General features: G+C 39.9%; 1 protein-coding gene across 1 annotated transcript; it reads right to left on the reverse strand.

Moving 5' to 3' along the window:
• hspa9 (heat shock protein 9) lies at window positions 1–13,964 on the reverse strand. The gene is made up of 16 exons (XM_047584758.1): window positions 13,675–13,964; window positions 12,542–12,600; window positions 12,367–12,454; window positions 10,012–10,193; window positions 9,770–9,894; window positions 9,603–9,676; window positions 8,902–9,008; window positions 8,643–8,805; window positions 8,460–8,552; window positions 7,004–7,213; window positions 6,025–6,252; window positions 5,725–5,947; window positions 5,022–5,116; window positions 4,000–4,092; window positions 3,434–3,574; window positions 1–1,170 (listed from the first exon to the last, which is right to left on the reverse strand). The coding sequence occupies exons 1-16, from the start codon at window positions 13,753–13,755 to the stop codon at window positions 1,051–1,053; spliced, it is 2,082 nt and encodes a 693-aa protein (XP_047440714.1). The 5' UTR covers window positions 13,756–13,964; the 3' UTR covers window positions 1–1,050.
• Between the last annotated feature and the right edge of the window lie 2,122 nt (window positions 13,965–16,086).

Genomic DNA, 16,086 nt, shown 5'->3' on the forward strand with positions numbered 1-16,086 from the left:
TTCACATTTGATTTTTTTTATTAGAAAAGACAACAGTTATCGTGACCCTCAAAATTTCACTCAGTAATATTATAATTTCCCCCCAAAACAGCAAAAAAACAAAACAAAACAAAAAAAAAACATTTCACTACCTCCCACCTCGTTCTCTGGATCACCAACAACAACCAGGCGTGGAGAAAGTTACACGGAGCAGTTTGTGGCAGCGGCACGATTTCTTTCTGCGGGTTCACATTTCTCAAAACCCCTGCACCGGTTCTTTGTATCCTGGCGTCCGTGTGAAATAATGGGAGGTGAACTAAGGCCTCATCCTGTGTTGTGCAATCTCAGCCTCAATAATCCCAACTCCTCTGCCTCATCTCACATGGACCGTACAGACAGAAATGATTCAGGCGACAAAAAGAGGATGCGAAGAAACTCAAAGATCGGGTTTGTCACACTACACAGGATCTGAGAAATTAACTAAAGCTTGAACTCATCCTCACACAGATCACAATGGGATCACAATTCCTTCCTGAAAGCATTCGTAAAGAAAGAGAAAATGATGAAATGAAAACCTAACTACAGCAGTTCTGTTCAGGTTCACATTACAGTGAAGCTGTTGCGAGCTCACTATTAAAACAAGATCTCTATAAACAGATGTAGAGCTTTGTCCTGTTATATCGTGTCATGTTAAATAGATCGAATGACACTCCAATCTCTGCGTGAACCCCGTGGCGCAAAACTGCTACGACCTGAAGATGACGCACAAAAACAACGAGAGGAGACAAACATTCACCTAACTCAGAATGTGAATCAAGAGCTTTCGTAAATAAAAAAAAAAAAAAAAAAATACACAAACATTGTGTCTGACACAGTTAAATTACATACAGACAGGTCACGGGTCGTGGAGTAGCGTACGCGGACATTTATCATTTGTTTGCGAGTATTTTACTGCCAAAACACAGTAGAATAATATATTACGGTAAGAATGACTAACGCCCCCCCCCAAACCCCTCCAGGCAAAGAGTCCTCTGTTGTCATGGTAACCTTGTGACAACCAAGTGCAAGTGTCTACTGCTGGCCTTCCTTCTTCTCTCCCTCCGATGAACTCGAGCCGTCGCTGCTGCCGCTGCTGCCGCTGCTGCCGCCGCTGCTGCCGCCGCTGCTGCCGCCGTCCCTCTCTGCTGCCATCTGCAGGTAGAAAAGGAGCATAGACCAGGTCAGGGATGTGAATTCAACTCCGAAATAAACACCCGTCACACACCTGGAAAACCAAAAACCATCGGCCTTCCCACACCCGACCTCACACAACTCAATTTGCATTTCTTTTTTTTTTACATCAACGGGTACAATTATCTTCCTTTCCAGCTGTATCCATATGCAATTAAACATATTTCAGTGTTAATTAGACCTACAATTAAAATATTAGATGTTCAACTCCAAGACACACAAGCAGAGAGGAAGTAAACCACAACCACAAAAATGGATCTTTGGAGCCTTGACGTGTATGTTACTTGCTCCATTTGATAAAGATCCCATAGTATTTGAATCCATATATATATTATAAGTGGGCAGATCTGGTTTCAGCCATCTAACGGTTTTACTTTTTAATGCAGCTCTAATCCTTCAGGAATCATCTCCAATGGTGCCACTGTGAAATATCTTGTTGGAAAAAACCACATCATCAAATACAGACAGATACAGGACTTTTAAATTCTGTTGAGCTCACATGAGAAGGAGCATCCATGTCCACCACATTCACTGTCTTATATCACAAGCTGATGTTGATCTGAACACTTTGTCTTATCCAATTTTTCTGTTGTGCTGAATGTGTGTGTACAGTCCAGTGGAAATAAATCTCCCTTCTGGGACAAATGCGCCTAAAAGTGAATAAATAATGTTGATGTAAACTGAAGTAAACTAATCCACATTTTATTTATTATATAGTTAAACCAAAATATGTACTTGGTGCAATCTCTAATTTGCAAATATCTGATGTGTTCCATCTACATCGACGTTTTATGAGTTTAAATAAAGTATTTAAATGCGTATTTTTCCCTGTACCGAGTATAAAACCACCCAGACTTTAAACTGACAGACTCACAGACTGTGTGATGTTTAGATTTCACTATGGGGCATGTTTCAAGGAATAATCACCACTTAAAGCCCAGCCAAATGATTTAATGGGCCCATCTGCAGCATGATAACTACAGATGTTACTGGAGCATAGACTGTATATAAATATGGATGACACGACCAGAGTCTGATCAGTATGATTCGAGAGTGGAGCTTTTAATCGAGTTTAAGTTGACATCTGGCAAAAATTTAATTTATATTTCATTTGTTTTGCTCCATTTTATCACAATGTGTATTTTATTTATTGTAATTGCGCCACTGTATGGGTAAATTTTACATTCTGTGCAGCTTTTTGATCTGTATAGCACTTTGGTCAACCCTGGTTGTTTTAAATACTGCACTCTGCTCTACCTCCACCAGTTACAAGGTACTGTTGAATTGTACACTGCACTTATTTACTTTTTCCTACTTGTGGTCCTACAGGACAGCTTCACAGAGCAGTTGGCATGGCAACTGGTAGTCACCATGATGTCGCATCCTGGTTCTACTGCATCACAAAAGTTATACAATAAATTATATTAACTACCTAAAGTGACAAACTAGCCTTGAATTCATTTTATTTTAGTATTTCAGTTTGGCTCAAGCCCCGCCCACTAATATGGAGGGGGTGGAGCTTATGGCCTGCACTGCAGCCTCCAGCCACCAGGGGGAGCTCTATTTGCTTTGGCTTCATTTTAGAGGCGCAGTTCCATCTTCATCCTTATTTACAGTCTGTGTTTGTGAACCATGTCGGTAGCATTTTTTGTAGTGCTGCTCTAAGGCTAACGTTAGCTTGTCTAGGCTCAATATAAAAGCTAAAACATCACCAACATTTACACTTAAAAGTTTGTTTAAATACTTAAAGTGGTGTATTCTATGCGTCTTTTTTTTGGGATCTAGAGCAGACGCACCAGAAGTGGAGAGGTTTGTCATTTTCCATCATTATGTGCGTGATTAAAGAAGAATTTAAACCTAACCCTCCAAACTATAACCCATGTAATATCCTGTGCCGTCACTTGTTCTGTTGTGTTTACACAGTGTTTCTGTGTCTGTTTGTTGTTGTGTCTCCACCGTCTGTGTTACAGCTCGATTAATTGTCAATGCAGCCAGCAGGCTGACAACTTGTGTTCTTCCAGTGGAAATGTTACAGGCGCACAAACAGATGGGTGTTTGAAGAAAAAGAGTTCATTCAAAATTATTCATGTTGCTCAGACGCATCGAGGGAGAAGAACAGAAGCGAGGAGGGGGAGAGAAGGCGGCAAACATCTCGGCATTGACCCAATTGTGCCTCGTACGCCATCCTTTAACTTTATTTAAACACACTGAACGTGGCTCCTACCTTCTTGTAGGCCATTTCGAAGAGCTTGAGCGACGCCTGCTGCAGGTTGGTGGCGGCCTGTTTGATGTTCTCTCCCGTCTCTGAGTCCTTGTTGGTCAGAAGATCCCTGACCTTTGTGATCTCCTCCTTCAGCTTGGCGCACTGGTGGTTGGACGAATCAAAGAGGGAGAAACCGGAGTGAATAAGGACAAGAGAGGTGGAAAATGTGTAGGGTGCACACACACATCACTAATCTTGCACAAGTGAATGTCTGAAGCATCATTAACATGCTCTAGATACATCTTTTACAAAATTATATGAATCTATAATTAATAAATAAATAATTGTTAATTAATTACTTTAAACTGAATCCAAAACTCACAGCTATGTAACAAGTAGTAGCTGAACTTATTTCATATTGGTTTCATTCAAAACTTCTTCATTCAGGAGCTGAACTGAGAATACGTCTCTCCACTGTATTTAAGAACAGGTTTATTTTTCTTGTGTTGTCCTGTTGAGGCTGTTGTGTTAAACGTGGACATACATGTGTTTAGTCTATAATTAAGTCTACGTTAAACCAGTTGTACCTCATCAGCGGGAAGCTGGTCCTTGAACTCCTCCATCTTGGATTCTGTGTCGTGGACGATGCCCTCGGCCATGTTCACGGCCTCCACTCGGTCCTGAAGCCACAAAACACAGTTAACGACCTCTGTCCGTCACGATAACACGATATCTGCGTCCTCATATGGGGACATGAAGTTATAGGTTTTATTGCAGCTTATTCCGCTTCATGTAAACCCATCGTGCTCATTAAAGGCCGATTTAGTCCAGTGGTAGCAAAGGTTAAAACTTATTTATGCTTATTAACGTTTCTAGTTTGTTATGACTCACAAATTTAACACATCTTATCAATAGTAACGAGCTAATTAGCAAGTACTTGCTTGAGGACATTGGGACTTCACTGTTTGAACATGGCTGAGCAACGATAGAATTGCAGATATTAAAATAAACAGTTTAATTGCTATAAATAATGAAATAATACCAGCGTCCACATATGAGGACGTAATTTCTTCACTACTTTCTGTTCAAACATGATGCTTAGTTTGCATACGTCCTAGGTCCTACTGATCCCAAATATACCGTGGAGAAATTAAAAATACAGACCAAATAAAAGCTCGGGTCTCAAGCGGTTAATGTCATGAAAACATGGCGTAATAATCCAAGTAAACCCTTTCAAAAGCAACTCAACTTTTAATTCTCAAGAGTATTTAACATTGGCATCCTAAATATCCTAAATAAAACAAACAATAAAAATAAAATGGACTCCGTCTTTGTTAGCAAAATAGGAATAAAAAGTATAGTTTCCTTAACACGCAATGCTGCGTTACAACTCTCAAAATGAAAATTTTTCTAATGTTGTAATGTAGGAACTCAACTCTCTGTGAGCTCACACCATTTTGCGATGTTTCGAGCCAGAGGCGAGCATGCACATGTTCTCATTTATTGTGTGATTAATTGATTTATGAATATCGTGGCAGGTCTTGTGAATAACACCAAACAGAAAGAAAGAAAGAAACGTGGCAGGTTCAAGTACGGTGCATCGTCTTACCTTTCTCCTTCTGTCCTCCTCTGCGTACTTCTCTGCATTCTTGATCATGTTCTCAATGTCATCTTTGCTGAGGCCTCCAGAAGACTGGATCACAACTGAGGAAGAGGATGAGCCAGAAGAGATGAGCTTCATCAGGCGACGGATCTGACATTTAGATGCTGCTAATTAAACTACGGAGTCACGCGAACGGAGGGAGCGCGGCCATTTGAGGCACTCGGGGGAGAAAAATACTCAAGCTGTAAACTTTTAATTAAAAGACAAATATTCTGTGTTCATATCCTCGAACGTTATTTCGCTGCCAAATTTTGTGGCTGTTTAACAAGAAATGACTGGAAGTGTTATTTCCTCAGTGGTTACAGCTCCGTGCATAAACATCAGCGCCTAGAATTTTAATCCACACATGAATGTGAATCCAACTCATTTGTTAATAGCGGTGTTTCAAAAATAAAAGTGATAGTCCTGAAATTTTCATAAAGTACTTTGTACGCGTTTGCATTAAAAGGTGTTTTGTGAATGAGCCGCAACTCTCGTAAAGTCTTGTCTCGTAATATCCCACAATTTTTGTCACGCGAGACTTCACTTTGAGGACTTCAAATAAACACTTTTTTCAAATGTGAAAAAACTTTTAGAAATTAAAACGAACAGGTTTAACTTTCATGTGAAGGCTTCAGCTGTGATTTTAATACTTTAAACCGACACTCACTCTGCTGTTCGCGGCCGGTGCCCTTGTCCTTGGCGGAGACGTGGACGATGCCGTTGGCGTCAATGTCGAAGGTGACCTCGATCTGAGGGACGCCGCGGGGGGCGGGGGGGATTCCCACCAGAGTGAACTGACCCAGCACCTTGTTGTCCGTCGCCATCTCCCTCTCGCCCTGGCACACCTTGATCTCCACCTGAGTCTGTCCATCAGCCGCTGTGGAGAACACCTGGAGGGGGCAGTGACGTAGGTCAGCGCTGTCTGAACGGAGACAAACGTTACCTGCACAGTGGTGCGTTCACGTACCTGGCTCTTCTTGGTGGGGATGGTGGTGTTCCTGTTGATGAGTTTGGTGAAGACGCCTCCGAGAGTCTCGATACCCAGCGACAGCGGAGTCACGTCCAAGAGCAGCACGTCTGTGACATCGCCGGCCAGAACGCCGCCCTGGATGGCTGCTCCTATGGCAACGGCCTCGTCCGGGTTGACGGACTTGCTGGGGGCGCGGCCGAACAGGTCCTGGACCGTCTGCTGGACCTGCAGAGACGAAGCGAGTGCGTTACTCGTGTATTTATACGTGAACAGCAGCTATGACCAGTCATGAAGTTCTCCTGATCCCCCCATATTAAACTTTAGTGTAGCTCAAGTACAAACAGGACATATTTAGCAGATCTAATATAAAAGCACCTCTTGAAGACCCTGGGTCCTCATATGGGGACATTAAATTTTAGGTTTGTGGCAGCTTAATTTGCTTCATTTAAACTTTTAACAAGATATTAGTTGGTGTAGAAACATGATAGCGGCCATTTCAGTGGATTCATTCTGCAGCTGTGCATGCATCAAATGTGGACAAGGCACAAAACCTAATTAAATTTTACAGTTCAAACTTGTTTATTTATGATTATTAACTTTTCTAATTTAATATGACAGATTCTATCTATTGTAACAAGCTACAACTTTGCTAATTAGCAATTACTCGAATGAGGATGTTCATTATTTGCAAGTTTTGCACAGCAATGTTTAGACATGAAAATGAACAGTTGGATATTTTGTTACATATTGGTGACTTCATTATATTTATATTATTTTATTATATGAAATAATCCCCATGTCCACACATGAGGACATCATTTATTCCAAAAACTACTTCCTGTTCAAATACAATGCTTTGTTTTTTATAGTTCTTATATCCTACTAATCCCAAATAAAGACAAATGGGGAAATTAAACCGCTCGGAGGTTAAAATCTGAACAAAAACGTAATCCACACTGCACCGTTCATTACGTACCTTGGGCATGCGGGACATGCCTCCCACCAGCAGCACCTCTCCGATGTCTCCCTTGGACACCTCGGCGTCCTGCATGGCTTTCTGACAGGGAGCCACGGTGCGACGGATCAGGTCGGCCACGATGCCTTCAAACTGAGCGCGAGTCAGCTTCATGTTGAGATGTTTGGGGCCGGAGGCGTCCATGGTTAGGTAGGGGAGGTTGATATCAGTCTAAGAAAAGAGAAAAAAAAAATATTACTTCATATCACTTGGTGTATTCTTTTAACGGATGGTTTTCATTTTTTTTTTTGTGGACCAGATGTTTGTATGACCCTGTACTAGGTCTGTCCTGCAGGATCAGAATCAGGACAGTCCACTCTCACTGGGTCGAGTCCTGCAGCAGCTCAGCAGCAGCAGAAACTAAAACAGAATCTGCTGCAGTGGAGCAAAACTCAGGAGCTTCCTCTACCAGCACTGTAACACTGAGCCAGACACAGAGATCCTGGACAGCTGACTGAGCGCTGGACTAGAGTCAAGAATGAAGATCATCCCAGACATGTGACAGAGTCAAGACATGGTTTAAAAAAAGCTTAAAGATTAGGGATGTAACGATGCATCGCAAGACACTAAAACTGGTATTGAGAAAGTATAATTTGTAGTTTTTATATATCTAAATATATGTTTTAATATGCATTCATTGTGTAAATAGTGTTTGAAGTTAATTCCTACCTCAGAAATGTGTTTCTTATCTGAGAAACAATTATAAGACTCTTTTTTTCCGTCTCATGACCAGATGTGTGTTTCTTTTATCATTTATTTTATGTTTACATTATTAGATAATCGTGATAAAACTTCATTCTAACCTTAGCGGACAAAAACAGCCATGTCCAAAAACTGCGGAATAATAATAATAATAATAATAATTTTTTTCTGCATAAATCTCTTAAACCACTTCAGCACTTTACAAATCTACCAATAATTCAAAAATTATGAGGAATTTCAACCCTTTAAATGACAGTTTAATTACTAGAAATCACCGTTTTTACAAATAAATAAATAAAGATTTGCTTTTCTCCATAAAACTAACGTTGGGTGGCTGGGGAATTTTTTTCAGATCAGTCTTGGATATGACTAAGATTATCTAAAACATTAACTTAATCGTATTATTAGTTTTTGTGTAGCATCAAATTTAAAATTTACAACCCTCTTGTAACCTTAGACAAAAATGTCCCATTGACTTCCATCATAACTACAACAGTGACTTCAAGTAATCAAACTGGCATTTAAAGGGTTAAAAATCCTCAAAGATTATTGAATTTTTAGTTGTTTTGTAAAGTGCTGAAGTGGTTCAAGAGATTTATGCAGAAACAAATGAAAAAAATATTAATCTCTTTTTATAGCAGTTTTTGGACGTGGGTGTTTTTGTCCACTAAGGTTACAAGAGGGTAGTAAATTAAAAGGACTCTTTTCTATTTACCTGCAGTGAAGACGACAGCTCACACTTTGCCTTCTCAGCAGCTTCTCTGACTCTCTGAAGAGCCATGTTGTCCTTCGTCAGATCCACACCAGACTAAAGAAAAACAAAAAACAAACAACACGCATGAAAAACCAAGAAGACAAAGAAAAACCAGAGGTTAAGACAAAGCGAAACACTCCTTACCTCTCTCTTGAACTCCTTCACGATGTGTCTGAGGAGGTGCTGGTCAAAGTCTTCTCCTCCCAGGAAAGTGTCACCGTTGGTGGACTTCACCTCAAAGACGCCCTTCTGGATCTCCAGGACCGAGATATCGAACGTTCCTCCGCCCAGATCGTACACGGCGATGCTGGAAGCACACAGACACACACACACAATGGTAGTAAAGGCGAAGTTCTGACAAATGTTTTCCTTAAAGCATCAAACTCCACCGGCGTCCACTCACATCTTGTCCTGGGTCTTGTCCAGGCCGTAGGCCAGAGCAGCAGCCGTCGGCTCGTTGATCACACGCAGGACGTTCAGACCAGAGATCTGTCCAGCATCTTTAGTGGCCTGGGAACCGAGGAGACATCAAGATGTTGTTTTTTAGATTTGTTGACTACCGTATTTCTTCTAATAGTGGCTTCTAATAGGGTCTCTTATAACAGTGTCGTTTACACAAACAAATAAAGGGCATATAACCGTGTATATACACAAATAACATATATAAATAAATAGAAAATAACGGTATATAGTCACTGCAGTAACAGACAAGTACCAACAGGTGGCAGTAGCTGCATTATAGCAGCTACAACTTTATAGAGCACTTTTCATACAAAAGATGCAGCAAAAGTGCTTTACATAAAAAAAAACAATAGACACAAGAGATACTCCCTTCTCCCACAAACATATGTAAACAGACACGCATGTTTTTTTGCATGTTCTGTATGTCTGTATGTCTCCATCATACAGAAATAATTTAATTATAATAAAAAAATATTGTTTAAAACTTCTCCGATTACATAGTATTATGTATAACATACCCTGTTTCCTTCACATAATCACACTTCACTTACATAAATTTAAAAAAATATTGAGGTAAATGTTCTGATTTTTTTTATTTTGTCGTCTACTTTTATCAAACAAAGTGTGTGTGTGTGTTTGTACCTGTCTCTGAGAGTCATTGAAGTAGGCTGGTACAGTGATGACGGCGTTCTTCACTTTAGTTCCCAGGTAGTTTTCTACAACACAAATAGCAAATCATTAGCAAAAAAAAATACTGCTCACACGAAGAAGATGTAAAAAGACTTTTTTTTGTTTGTTTTGTTTTGTACCTGCAGTCTCCTTCATCTTCATGAGAACGAAGGCTCCGGCCTGGCTGGGAGAATACATTTTCCCATGAGCCTCGACCCACGCGTCACCATTAGACGCACGCACAATCTTATACGGGACGTTCTTCCTGTTTATGAAGAGAGAAGCTTACGTCAGGTAAAAACGCACAAACTATTTACAGAATAAGGTGTAAAACACAATTATCAAATAATAATGCCTAATAGTTTTTAACAACATCACTCACAAGTCTTTCTGGACCTCTGCGTCGTCGTAGCGGCGTCCGATGAGCCTCTTGGTGGCGTACAGCGTGTTCTGGGGGTTGGTGACGGCCTGGCGTTTAGCCGGCATGCCCACCAGACGCTCCCCCTCCGCAGTGAAGGCGACGACCGAAGGAGTCGTCCTGGCTCCCTCTGCGTTCTCCAGCACCTGCACATGAGACAATTTAACCGACTGTTAATTTAACCTGAAGAACAATGGAAAAAAAAAAAAGACCCTCGCCGAGTCACTGCAGCCTGTCGCTTGAACCAGACACTTATTAATATAAACTTAATATAATATTACCAGACACTGTCTAGACGTATAGAACGTGTGTCGTCTTTCAATAAATGTGGGCACACAGAGCAAAATGAAAAAACAAATGCAATAACCTGCTACTGAACACGCACACATTAATCAGGCATAACATTATGACCACCCTCCCTCGTGCCTCCAAAACAGTTGTGACTAGGGATGTCACGATTACAGTTTTCCTTAGTACAATTATTGTCAGAGACATGATAATTACGATAATCGCGATTATTATGCATTATTATTATTAACTCTATTCATATGTAAAATCACATGAACACTCCTTAAAGGTCTTAAAGTTTCCTTTATCTCTGTGTTTTGATGCCAAAATATAATTACATTACTAATTATATGATCCAATAATTATATTCGTACACACATGCACTTAAGCAAAAAGAAAACCACTCGATGAAACGTCGGATAATTTAACGTGCAGCTTCGTGAAACTGTCCACAGACCAGCGTGTAGCGGGAACGTCACAATCAAAAGACGAGATAATAAACAGAAACAGACATGTGGTGTTAAACTTCTGGGCCATAATATCCTCGTTCTTTATTGATAAACCGAGCGTCGTCCAGCGAATCGAGACACTAGAGGAAGTTTAAAAAGTGACCGGTGGTGACTGGTAGATTAAGAACCTCAAAGAGTAGATACTGAGCAGGACAGTTATCTGTTGTTTACCTTCGTAGTCGCTAGTACCCGACTCATGAGTGCATGACTCTGCAGTGAAGGTGGAGACGTGCGGCAGTGGTGTATTTGTGTCAATACAAAAAATAATTTAAAGGAGCGGCGGCTAGGATTTAGGAATGGTGACCTGACACTCCTAAATGAATGTAGGGGAAACACTGTGTGGGTGTTGCGTAACTTTGTTTTCGTTACGTTTGAGTTGCCCTTAATTATGGTTCCGGGATAATATTTTCTGACGGTATTCAGGAAACGTTACAATCAATTAGTTGTAGCGCTTAATACTGAGATTAATTGTGAAATCGAGTAATTGTGACTCATCAGAGAATGGACATGGGCCTCCTGTGGTGTCTGGTAACACAATTTTGTTATTGGGGGCCTTTGGGTTGAGAGGAGGGGTCATCTCACAGATACTGGATCAGTTTGAGATCTACAAGGTTCCTACACAATTGAAATTCTCTATAAATCAAATGTATGGTATTTGAGTAAATAGTTGTGCATCATGTAAATAAATTATGGAATTAATCGTTAGTTTTAATAAATCTGAATATATGTGCTGTCATGTCACCAAATAATGTTCTAGAAGATTAAAGCAGCTTTTACAAATAAGTTAAGAACAAACTCATTCTTTAGATATTCATAATTTCAGGTTTTACAAAACTGAACCGTGATAACAGTCTTGCAAACATGAATATTTTTCCATACTTGACCTGGAAATTTATAAAATCTAATTCCAGACTTGTCTAGGAACCCTGGATCAGGTCAACACCTTGTTCTGCTCTTTGTGTTTTTTTGAGTTGTTGCTCAGGCATCTTGTGTGTGTGTCTGTGTCAGGCTGCATCCTGCTGGGGATGGCTGCTGCCATCAAGGTGTGTGATTGCTATGGGGTGGGGGTGTCTGGTCTAGGTTGGTGCTACATGTCTAAGTAACATCCACATGAACGAATGCCAGGCTCAAAAGTTTCCCAGCAGAACATTTAATTGACACAAAAAGGTCAATGTTATTTAATTTACTTCTCCTCCAGTCACTGGTCATAATGTTATGCTTGATCAGTGTATATACATTCCATGTATATTAATCAAACTAAATCTTGTTCCTGATTAACCTTTGACAGAATTTCGCAACACGCAGTTCTTGAACTCAGCATCAACTTCAACCACTCATTAGTTCAACAAGAGATAAGACTTGAATCAAATACAGAACAACAAACAGAGGTAGTTTCTCTCAATCTAGTCCACAAGGGCCAACATCTCAACATTCATGTTTCCCTTCAGATGTGCTGGGTAGAAACCTAACTCGATTACTTAACCCAGTGTCACTGACATGTGCGGCGTGTGCTCATCCTCACCTTGGCCTGTTTTCCCTCCATAACCGCAACACATGAGTTGGTGGTTCCCAGGTCGATGCCAATGACGGCGCCTTTGACAGCTTCAGACCTGCAACACGCACCCATACGGATCATTTAGATTTTACTGTAAAAGGTATAAGTTGATCTTAGTTCTTATGTATCTGTCAATACTCACGCATAGTCCCTCCTGGACAGGGCTCTGAGAGCGTCTGGTTGGAAGCCGGTCCAGCAGGCCTACGAACACATCACAAGAATTACACAGCTGTTAGTCAATACAAAACAGATGTGCTGAGGTGTGATCGTTTCATATATTTGGACATCACAATAAAAAAAATAATAATCTGAGAAGGAAATCAAGAAATGTAAGCACAGACAGACATATATTACAGGAAATCCTCTTTAATTGAAACAGAAAGGGCGGCAACATTAAGCTAAAAATGCTTAATATAAGATATTTGCTAAGATTATAAACTGCAGACAGTGAGGTTCTAGTTTCGGCAAGATAAGACAAGGCAAAAAAAAACCTTGTGGGTCAAAATGTTTTGTTATAATACTGTTTGTTTCAACATTGTCTGCCTCGGTCTGGTTTTGCAAATATCCATTGTATGATTTGTAGTGTAAGTCTGGTGTGTTAGTGTTGTGCAAGTCTCTGGCTTGGGACTGAAAATTAGCATGTGTGTCAAGTCCGGTGCATTTACACTGATGCCTAAAGCACCCAGGATGATGATGAATGTGCATTGTCCCAATTCATTAAATAAATAAATGAAATAAAATGATTGTGTTAATGGAAACTTGGGAACACCATGTGATAAGTGGTGCAGCGTGTTGGGGGTGGGGACACCTCAATGAAGGTCACAGATCCACAGCCTCGGATCCAGTTAAACACCATCTCACAGCACATTTACCGACTCAAATGATTAGATTAGGAGCAAATTAAGATTATTTTCTTCTTTTAATTTGAATTAGACGTCTGATAAATTCACGTGACGTCCATTGTAAGACGGGACGCGTTAGCTTAGCCCCACACACACACCTGTAATTACGCAGCAGAGCAAACTCGAGCTACTATTAAATAGTTAACAGCCAATTAGGATATTTAACAACACATCACCTTGTCTATAAATGTGTTATTTTGCCAGTTGAACAACACAGGATGAAATGACATAAAATACGAGCAGCACACGACATGGGGTGGCCTCAAGCTAATGCTAAGCTAGCCGGCTAGCTGTCAAATCCCACAAAAAAAACGCCACACATTTGCTCGTATACATATATATAAAACTGATATTAAGAATATGTTTAACCTACCTTCTTAATCAAAGATGACACGTTTCTTGTGCAGCTCCCGGTTGGAAGAGTCCTTGAAACACTTCTGGCGACACTCAACATTTTCTCTTTTTTCCTTGACAACTCCGCTAACAGGCGAACTAAATACAGTCAAAGCTTTCAGTGACAAAGCACAAAAAGCAGCAAAATGTTGAAGAGCGAAGACTTGAACTGCGGACTTCCACAAGGTGTCTTAAAAACCCCGGAGCTGGGAGCTGGAGAGACTGCTTGTCTTTGAGCTGCAGTGCGTAAAGGAACTACGAAGCTTCTTCTCGAATTATCCAACACATGTTGCACCATGAACCGCTGAAGGACCCCACATTTTAGCTGCGCGTCTACTGCCTGAATATTTTACCACTTTAATAAAATATTATAGAACTGATTTTGAGTTACATATACTCGCATCCTCAACAATCTGGTAGCAACAAACAAAATACTTGTTTTTTGTGAAGATTAGATATATTTTTAGTATCGGTTTTGAGTTTTTTTTGATAACGGCCATCGCGAGGCAGGCCCGGGCAGTGGGCATGTGAAGGTCATGATGTAACAATGAATACGCCGAGAGTTTCACGTGTGTTACATCAGTGATGCTGCTGAATGGACATATCGGCTGCTCAATCCAACATTTTTACTACTGTTGCTACTGTTTACCGGGGCCGATTGTAGGGTTTAAAGCTTTAGGGGATTTTTAATGTCAAACTACTGTGTCACAAAGCTATCAGTTGGTTTAAAAAACAAAAATTTGCGAAAAACAAATATGAAGATATGAAGAGCAATAGCGACGGGCGTCCCTGCCTTGAATGAACAGATGCTGCAGAATTGTGCAAATTGTGTTTTTTCTTTGTTTCAAAAAATATTCAAATATTACTTAGGCAGTTATTGTAAAAAAAAGAACAACCCAGAGATTGTTTAGATTTGCTTCTAAACACACCTCAGTTTTCTGCTACAAGCCATGGAAGAAATGTTGTTTAAAAACTTGGAAGAAGCTGAGTTTCATTGCATTCAAATGGAATACATGGACAGGGAACAATGACCTTAGCACAGTGTTCTGGCTTTTCTAGTGCATGGCAAAAAAAAAAAAGTTGTGCAAAATAGTAACGAGTTTCAAAAGAGGGAAAGATTTGCAGATAGAAATGAAGACATCCTCCTGTTGGTGGTGTTGGTGAATATCTGGCATGTTATTCAATACATTCGATATATTATTCAAATTAAGGCAGAAGCTGAAGCTAGCAGTAATGAAAAATGGGCAAGGAATTTAGATTTCTCTAGATTTAGAGCCCACGTTTGCCCTTCAAATGTCAGAGAGTAGTATTTTTCGGCGTTGTGCAATTTGATGAGGACATTTCATAATTACTTTTATAAGAGCCTTAACGCATTTTACTTTTTCTAAAACTCAAGATAATGTCTTCATGTGTCTCATTTTGTCCATCAAACCATTTGTAAATCCGAAAATGGTGATTTTTAAACTCCAGCAGCACTGAGGTCTCTAGAAACAGCTCAAATTTTTAGAAGAAATAAGGTTTGTTTTAGTTCTGGCCTCTGGGGGGGCAGCAGTGAGCGGCTATAGAGACCAGTATGTAACATCTGCTTTTACATAAACCATGACAAAGTCATTCCTGAGACAAGAACTAAGTACCAGAAGTAAAATATATGCAGTTAAAAATACTTAATGAATGCACCTCAAATTATTTTCAAACATGTTCTCATGCAGTTACTGTAAGTGACGCAGAGTGTGACCTACAGTAACTGAATGTGTTCATTCAGAATGTGAATCAGAATTACTTTACTGACTTTTCGTTACAGCAGCTCCTACTCAAAGTGTACCAGTGTTCAGAACAAAGAGCTATGTGGGCCATAAGAATATGCAAATTAAGTAGACAATCAGGATAAGAATACACACATCAATGTCAAAAAGATATGTATAAAAAACTAATATGTGCAAGTACAAGTGAACACGTGTTTCGATTGAATAGGGTGTATTTCACAGAGGGTCCAATAAATATATAAAGAAATATAAAATGTACAAGTATATGATAAGAAAGTGAACATGAGTTATTGCACAATCTGCACAAGAAGGAATTTATCCAACCAACTAATTAGTGTCTGACGCTCAAAGTGAGGAGTTGTAGGAATGATTTCCTGTGGCTGTAGCAGTATTTATTGCTGTAGTCCACATGGAATTTATTCATTTTCTGTAACGGTTTGTCCTCTGGAGGGTTGTGAGAGTGGTCAAAATGAAATACTTCTGGAGATATTAATGACTTAAATGGGATTTAATGCCCTACGGCCATTCATGTTATGGTCATGTTGGTAAAAAAAAAAAACTACAAGCAAAGGTGTATAAAACAACTTCCTTTTTACAGCTGAACAGATTGTTTATTGCATGAAATGTGG

Source organism: Mugil cephalus, chromosome 5, assembly GCF_022458985.1.
Source record: "Mugil cephalus isolate CIBA_MC_2020 chromosome 5, CIBA_Mcephalus_1.1, whole genome shotgun sequence".
NCBI classification, from domain to species: domain Eukaryota; kingdom Metazoa; phylum Chordata; class Actinopteri; order Mugiliformes; family Mugilidae; genus Mugil; species Mugil cephalus.

Coding starts and splice junctions, on each gene's coding strand:
- hspa9 (XM_047584758.1), bottom strand. CDS start 13,755: ATGTTGAGTGTCGCCAGAAGTGTTTCAAGGACTCTTCCAACCGGGAGC. Junction 5,117..5,724: donor CACCGGCCGCGAACAGCAGA/GTGAGTGTCGGT, acceptor CCTCTTCCTCAG/TTGTGATCCAGTCTTCTGGA. Junction 3,575..3,999: donor ACCAGCTTCCCGCTGATGAG/GTACAACTGGTT, acceptor TCCAACCACCAG/TGCGCCAAGCTGAAGGAGGA.